Source organism: Carassius auratus, chromosome 30 (assembly GCF_003368295.1).
Source record: "Carassius auratus strain Wakin chromosome 30, ASM336829v1, whole genome shotgun sequence".
In the NCBI taxonomy this organism is placed as follows: Eukaryota; Metazoa; Chordata; class Actinopteri; order Cypriniformes; family Cyprinidae; genus Carassius; species Carassius auratus.
The window spans coordinates 6540240-6549159 of NC_039272.1; the positions used below are offsets into that span (position 1 = coordinate 6540240).

The window sequence follows — 8920 nt, forward strand, 5'->3', positions numbered from 1 at the left end:
ACTTGCACTGTTTTTATATTTGGTACATTTTTTTTACATTTTGTATTGTATTATTTATTGAATGTGACTCATTATTTATTGATTATTTCATGCTATCCACTTTCTGCTGTAAATGTTGAAATTTCTCACCTGTGAGACAAAGGTTGATCTAATCTAATAACTATGATCATTGTAAGACACATTGAGCTAAAAAAAAAAAAAAATACAGTGGAACAGCAAAACATTACTGCTTCATTTTTTAGATATTTAATCTTTAAGACAAAATCATTGAGTTTTATTGGTCAAGTCCAGATCTTCAGAATGCACAGTATGTTGTGCTCTGAAATGCATTAGTGTTGATGTATAGTGGATAATCTGGGGCACAACTGAGATGTGGTTCATAAGAAAAAGCATAAAACCAAGCACAAGGCAGCTGGAATAAAGAACAAATCATTTCCATAAATTAACATTTATTTATGAAAAGCAGTTTGTTTGAATGAAATTAACCTTTGGGAATGACAAATTAAAACCTACAAATCAACAATACTCATCAATTACATTACATACCATACACAAAACATCAGACCAATTACGGCTCTGAAGATTCAGTCATCCATATAATAAGAGTCTTAAGAAGCCTTGTAGAAATAAATTAATTAAAAGACAAATGTTTTAAATGTCTATGACATTTTACTATTCACCGTTTCATCCACTCAATACAGTGGCTCAGTTGTCACTTCTGAGGAAGCGGTTTCTTTATATTTGTCACATTCAAGTATTTTTTCTCATAAAATACAGTAGAATCCAAAAGTAAAAACTTACAGCAGTACAGTCAATGTCAGATATCTGGTTAGAGACTTTTGTTTTGGTATAATTAAAAAAGTTAAATGAAAACCCTCATTTTCAGTATACAGCACATACAGAACCATTCCATACACATCCTTAAAGTGCATGTATCAAACAGAAATGAAACAGAAACTGCCTTTTTCAAGAACACTACTTTTCTAAAGAAAAGCCAAAGCATTCAAATGGTCAACACGAGCAGAACAAACAAGAACAGACATCCCTCCTTCCAAAACCAACAAAGTCTTCAGCAGCTTGGACCCTAATTGTCCCCCAAGAGGAAACACAACAGTATACTGCAGGAGATGCAGGATCCAGTAAGAGAGAAGACCGATCCGATGAGGCAACAGTGATCCAGTGGGACAGCAGTAGATGAGATCTGAAGTCTGCTCGTGTGTGAATGTGAGATCACACAGTGTAGTCCAGCTCTGCATTCTTCTTGGTGTACATTTCATAGATGGCATCAATAGTAGCTGTGAAGTTTACCAGGAACTGCCGCACTTTGTCCAAGCATTCTTCCTCCTTGACCTCTCGCCCTTTAGAAAGAGCTTTGAGAAAATCAGATCTGTATGGAGCGGCATACAGTGCTGCCTGAAAAGAAATGAAGACAGGGCAACCTCATCAGGTTTTTCCAAGCTTCTGCAGTCATCAGAAATGTTTACATTTCATTCATTTTACTTTCAGATTTTAACTTCTGAATATAAGACACTTACTTTAAAGATCTTCTGGACAAACCAGCCATGATACTTCTTCAATGCCATTTCATACGCTTTGGTGACGTTGACTCTGATGAGGTTAGGGTTGTTTTCATCTTTATCCCCATCCACTAGACTCTGGAGAAGAACCTGGATAAAGCGTAGACCCCTAACAGAAAACACAAGGAAAAGAGGTTTCAGTAAAAGGGTTGCAGAATGAAACGCAACAGGAACAAAATGTTGTCAAGTTCCAAAAACGTCATAAATCTTAAATTTAGTTTGTTACTAAACGGCAAGTAAATGATAACCAGATTTACTGTTCCTTAAAGGAACAGTTCATCCAAAAGGAAAAAAGTGCTGAAAATGCACTCATCCTCAGGCCATCAAAGATGTAGGTGAGTTTGTCTCTTCATCAGAACAAATCTAGAGAAATTGAGCACTACATGACTTGCTCACCAGTGGATGCTCTGCAGTGAATGGGTGCCGTCAGAACAAGAGTCCAAACAGCTGATAAAAACATCACAATAATCAACAAGTAATCCTCATGCTTTGGATAGAGCAATGGTTTAAAGTCTAAAAGATAGATTTGTTTATTAGAAACACACAGCATTTCACTTCACAAGATATTAACTGATGGACTGAAGTCATGTGAGTTACTTGTGGATATTTTTAGCACCTGTTTGGACTCTTATTCTGATGGCACCCATTCACTGCAGTGGTCTGAGCAACAGATGCAATGCTAAATCTCTCTGTCAACGAAACAAACTCATCTCCATCTTGGATGGCCTGAGGGTGAGCACATTTTCAGCAAACTTGAATTTTTACTTTAACTTATTTCTTTAACAAAGACAGTTACAGGAAGTCTCAAAGTCCATGTTTTCGTTATGTAGCTTTACATTTTAAAAGCAGCTGTTTTTTTACTTTCACTTCTCTAACATGAAAAAAAGAATTTCAGGCCCAGCCTTGCCTTTTCAGCCACATGAGGGCAAGTGTTGCTCCTACTTTTGGCCACTCGGTTCCATGCATCTCCTTTTCTGCTTCCAAAATGTGCTGCAGAGTTTTAAACCTGGTAGGATTGCTGTCATACACGGCCTTGATTTTCTGTGAAGAAGCAGAGAGGTGGGTGGAGTTATGATTGTAAATGTTATACTGTTCAGTGCTTTCCAACTGTGTATGTCACGTGGTGAACTTACAGTGATGTTACCCGCGATATCAGCTTTGATTGGGGAAAAAACAGCAGAGCCGAGGCAATCTAAGAGTGAAAAAAAATACATGCAAATATTTTAACACTTATGCAATTTGCACGTATTTGAAAGGTTGCCTGGCAATCTACTATTCACATAAAAAGTAGATTATGCTATACACATGTGAGAATGCATCATTCTTTCACACAGCTGTGAGGTAATCCTCTTTTTACATACCAAGATATTTGCAGGAATGTAGCAGACACACGGTAAAAGTACTACCACTTCTGATCCCTTAGAACTTAGAGTGAACTCTGACATTACCGCCTTAAAAAAAGAGCTATGAATAATTAAGTTTGCTTAGAGAGCATGACAGATTTCTGAAAGCACCCATGCGGTTCATTAAAGTTTCAGTACCACCCATTATCACGCTGTGAGACTTCATTGTATTGCACATCTGATAATGAAATAAACACCTGTGCAAATGGAAACACACTGAATCACTGATGTTTCCATCTCTGCAACCAGTATATCCTGTATATGCTCTGTCAGTTTTTGTATTAGAGTTGGTTTGTTTATGATTTACTAAATGTTGTTTGCATGCACACACTGTCTGAAAATGTGGTCCTCTGTCCATTTGTTTGGTTACTCATGAACCGTGCAAACAGAGCAATTGCACCAAAGTTTGTTTGCCCCATTCAATCAAAAAGCCTGAATGAGAAAAGCCTTAGAAAGTGATATACAGTACGGGTTCCTCAAGTGAGAGTAGAATTTCCCAACATAAAAGTGATATGTTCAGCAGTGTAGAGTTCAAGCCAGCACAGCCCACTGGAAAGATCTGGGTCATCAGCATTTTGTACTATTAGCAAAAGGAGCATCTCTGGTTACAGATGACTCTAAACATGCACAAAGTCTGCTTACACTCCAGTTTTTTCACTGTGAATGAATGCCCTATAATTAGAAAACACACACACATTCACCCACATGTCTAACAATGACAGCCCACCCTCCTGTTCTTTCTGGTGTTGGTACTCCACACAGGGCTTTTTGTGTTAAAGTGTGAATGCTAAACAAGAGCTGGGAAGCTTTATTGTCTTTCTGTGGGAGTTAGCGACATCTACAACAACCAGTGTCCCCAGTCACCTTATGACATCACACAATCATAAATACATCTCCAATCACAACCTGTCATACAAAGTTATCTGTATCATTCATGTCATTCAGTTTAACTATGGGTTCACCTGCAGATTCTTATTGAACAAACAACAGGGTTCAAAAGTCACAAGTCTGAGATCACGAGTGAAAATGCTTTTTTTCAAATGATTGTTATTTCGAATTAAATGTTGTTTTTTTACATTAGATAATACTAAAATTTAATTAACATAATTTGAATAATTTATAAAAAATAAAAAAAATACTAAATATCCCCAAAAATTCTAAAATTGTTTTAAATAATATATCATGAGTGGTAACCACAAGATTGCCTTTTTTTTCATCAAGGTACATTTAATCAGTGACCTAAAATAAACCAGAATTGAAAATATTTCATATCCATTTTAGATTTAACATTTATTGAAAATCCTAAAATAGGTTTATTATTATTATTAGATTTTAAATCTTGTGTTTTTTATGTGTTTCAAACTTGTTGACCACCACTTTAGTTCTGTATTGTTACTGTAAGGTTTATTTTGTTCTTCCTTCATCACATCCAATTTGTTTTACAACCACAGCAAGAAAACCTTTTAGTGGCGGCTGGCAAAAATACAAGAGTACATCAAGAGCTAATGTGAACACCTCAGGCTTGGCGTTCCAAGTGGCAGATTCATTTTAAATGCATTTTTCATATTAATACCAAACGAGGTTTCGAACAAAGATGTTCTGATGGTCCATTCCACCAATGAATAGAGCAGGGCAACTTGACACCATGCTAATCAATTTCCTCAACTTCCAAAATCGAGGGCAATAGAATAAATTATGCATGCAATAGGTTTGAGGCCTTCTTTGTGAAAAGAAATTTGAGCCCAAAAAAAAGATTAGTCCTCAAAAGCAAACAATGGCTTCTGCTTGACAGCAAGGCTTTGTCAGTCTTTACTAACAACTTCTGGAGAACACTGAAGATCTTGATCAAGAGTGTAAAATCCAGAGACCCAGAAAATCTGTTAACATCAGACTACTGATTTCTGTAACAACATGTTTGTAATAACGTAATTGAATCAGTTTAAAACTCTTCTTCTATAAACATGCATTGCACTGTTACTTTGTTTCACTTTGTTTACGAATTCAGTCATTTTGAAAATGACAATCTGAAGTGATCTATGAGGAAGGGAATCCAAACTAATAAACACTATATATTTTTTATCATTTCCATATTGAAATAGATAATAAAATAACTTTTTTACGACTTGATAAAGTTACACTGAACACTAAAAACGTTCAAACTTTAAAATATTGTCTTGAGGATCATTTGAAAGGCCGGGCGTTTCATGACAGCAGCTCGGAGTTCAGGCTCAAATCTGGGCTCAAACTATGAGAGATGACGGAAGAACCTACCGAAGAAAGGAGGAAGGTGAGACACCGCCTCGAGAAACGCCCGGGTTTCCACTTGTTTGTCGGCTGGAAGTTGCCGGAACTGGTGCTCCATTAGGAGAGCCATGATTGCCGAAAGTGGGCGAAAGTAATTTTTTTCCCTACAACATAAGACGAGGACAACACAGCAGTAATGAAAACAGAACCCGGAACTGACGCCGGACAGACAGACAGCGTTTACTATTCACTTTTCCTTCTAGCTGTCACATGCTCCGCCCCTTTATGCAAATATATGCATACTCATGAGGAAGAGCCAATCATATTGCACGGTCGGGGCCAAAGCCTTTGATATATAATTTTCTGTGCCCACGCTTCACAATGTAGTTCAAATGTAACTGCACAATAAATTATGAAGAAATTATATAAGTAATTTCTCTTACAGAAAAAAAAGGAAAATATTTTTTTCACCTCCACCATTAATTCAGATGAATAAAAATTAAATTTTAAAGTTAAATAAATTATGTTGTTAAATTGAATAATTATAATTTAATAATTAAGTGAATCTAAAACTACTTTGTCCAGTACCTCTGCCTATTCTGTTATTACAAGTGGTCAAATTGTGAATAAATAAATAAATAAATAAATTAAAATAAAATAAATTAAGGGGGATGGTGAGGCAGGGGATCCTATGATTACAAATTGTTTAAAAAAAAAATATCTTATTTTTAAACATTTTTATTTTACAAAAAAAAATGCTTTATTAAATGAGCTATGGTTAAAAATTAAAAATATTTGTAAACTAAGTTAAAAATATAATAAAATAAACAAGGGAATCTAAAATTACACTGATCATATTATCATGTTATAGGCCTCTGCTCATGACTCTGCTCCACTGAGTTGGATTTTCCCAGGCTTATTTCATTTCTGTGTTTTTCTCAGAAGCAGAAGTTGTGCTGACAGTGACCAGGAGATTACATCAAATATATATATATTTCTGTATTCCCGTTTCCTCAAACAGCAAAAGAGAAACTCCACTAAGTGTTTTCACGAATTTCAAAAAAGAGGAAAAAATTGTGAGAGATTGATAATGGCCTTCGTAAGGTGAGAAGGATGAACGAATTTACCATCACTTCCTTAGCTTAACTTTTTTTTTGTCATCTGATGCAAAGGCTCCATGCAATGAATGGTGTTATAAATGTAGCCTACGTTACCTTTTATAAAAAAAAATTTAAAACTCTGTGGGATTTATGATGCAGATGACCACTGAAACGCATCATCACAGTCTGTAACAGGAGTCCATTTATAATTGTGGTCTGTAAAAATGCTGATTATTAGTAAAGTAAAATGTTGAACAACAAGTTCTCTTTAGATTTTACTTCTCTTATTGAGGTTCATCTTTAGGCAGATTAAAATATCAGTTTGGCTGACCATTTAACACACGACTGATCCATCGTGAAATCATCTAAAAGTGTTTCTCTTCAAAGAAAGTTAAGAATAAAAAGTAATGTGAACATGTTGCTTATTTTCACAATTGCTTCTCTTGAAGGGAATAAAATAATTTTTGATACTCTTTGAAACTTCAACACTATAAAATGTCAAGTGGAGATATTTTGATATTATGGAGATGTAGATGTATAATATGGATGCAAACATATAGTGTCAATCAACTAAGATTAAATCAGCTAGCAGAGTTAAAATTGTTTGTAAGACTGTAGGCCAAAGTGTATTTTATCCAATGCTGATTTGGGTTTTGACAGATATTTACGCTACTTTCTAATTTTGTAAAGCAATCACTCTGGCGTTGTTATTCTGTAAAGAGCATGAAAAAGAGTGAGCATACCTGCATTCCCTTTTTACATTAATAAAAAGTTTTTTTCGTCAAGAAAAGTCTTACATTTAGGCCTGTTCTTGCTTTAAGATTAACTGGTTTATAAAGTAATTATTTGATTTACCAAATTTTGTTCCAAGTACGCTGTCGTTAACAACTTTCCTCTTAACTACACTTTTGTTTTATATTAATTATTTGAATCAGCAGAGCACCTGAAGTTAAACACCTCAGTGTGCTAAATTGACAGCCTTGAATGTACATTTTCAAATGTAGTTAGCAAGCAAATCCTAATTTAATTATCAGGTCTTTAGCATAAAAATAGCAATAAATGTTTTTTGAACAGCAAATCTGAATATTATAATGATTCCTGAAGGATCACGTGACTGGAGTAAGGATGCGAAAAACACAGGCATAAAATTGTAAAATATATTCAAATAGAAAAAAGTTATTTTAAATAAAAATATTTCAAAACGTTACTGTTTTTGCTGTATTTTGGATCAAATAAATTCAAATCAAAACATGCTTGGTGCACAGAAGAGACTTCTTTAAAAAAAAACATAAAAAATCTTAACAGTAGTGAATATGTATATAAATATATAGTTATACTCATATCTCATATATAGAGCTAGTTTAAAGTTTAAAGACAAAATTCTAAAGATGGCTGTGTTTCTCAAATGCATAAGTTCTATGTCAGCTGGCTATTGCATTAAAATTGATGCTGAAGACAATAGATCTATAACAAAGTTACAAACTTTGTTTCATGGCGTTTTAATATGTCAGCATTTCACCGGGAGCGAATAAAGGAGGAGAAACTGCAGGAACACAGGGAGTGACTGAGGATAAGGCTCCAGGAAGAGAGAGACCAGCTGGAGGCCGAGCTCAGAAATGTTCATCCAGACAGAGCCACACTGACCAGACAGCTGCTGGAAAACACAGATGCTCTTCAGTCTGCCAGAGAAGAGAGGAGGAAAAATTTTGAGTATGAAATCCTGTCTTAAAATTACGTTATGGTGCACAGTTGAAAAGTTCTGATTTACTTTTTTTTTTTTTTTTTTAGCTTGCACAGGAGCTGCTGAGGGAAAAGTGGAACTACGGAAGGTCAGTCATAAATCAGTAAAAGAATCTCAAGCAGAAAACTTGACATGCATGTTAATTATTAGTATTATTAAGTGGCTGTATGTAAGTTTTGGGATCAGAAATGCTGTCAATAGTGCTGGAGATTTTTTTTTTTAATCAAGAACCAGACATGACTGTAAGTTAACAGCGCATGTGATGTTTCTTCCATGACTGATCTGGAACTCTGAGCTCGGGATTTGGTTCCGAACACGTGCAAGCTTTGTTTAATCTGACATCTGAGTGTCTCAAATGTTTGTGCACACAGGTGTTATTATCAGTGTTCAAAAGAATCTTGATAAATTGAAAGTTCAAAAGAACAGCGTTTATTTGAAATATTAATCTTCTGACACTTGTGTAATAATCATGTAATTAATACGGTGTACATTTTTAAGAAATGTGGTTAAATAGCTGACAGTTTGGAGCACGTTTGGATGCTTTAATTCTATATTATATATATATATATATATATATATATATATATATATATATATATATATATATATATATATATATATACAGGTCTGTACAGAAAAATACTTGGGTTAAAAATTATGGCTTTTAGATGTCTGCAATTGATGTTTTCGTCCAACAGGTGGAGCAGAGGCGCAGGGAACAGTGGGAGGAGCAGAGATGACAAGAGCAAGCAGAACTACAAGAGAGGGAGGAGCTTAGACATCAGGAGGAGGAGCTTCATTTTGAGACAGAGAGACTGATTCGACACAGGGCTACAGCAGAGAGTGAGTGAAGAT

The 8920-nt window shown here is 35.0% G+C and overlaps 1 protein-coding gene across 1 annotated transcript; it reads right to left on the bottom strand.

Annotated features, from left to right (window-relative positions):
• Window positions 1-432: 432 nt before the first annotated feature.
• Window positions 433-5482, bottom strand: LOC113048998 (glycolipid transfer protein). The gene is made up of 5 exons (XM_026211001.1): window positions 5252-5482; window positions 2711-2769; window positions 2485-2618; window positions 1536-1686; window positions 433-1413 (listed from the first exon to the last, which is right to left on the bottom strand). The coding sequence occupies exons 1-5, from the start codon at window positions 5352-5354 to the stop codon at window positions 1231-1233; spliced, it is 630 nt and encodes a 209-aa protein (XP_026066786.1). The 5' UTR covers window positions 5355-5482; the 3' UTR covers window positions 433-1230.
• Window positions 5483-8920: the final 3438 nt, after the last annotated feature.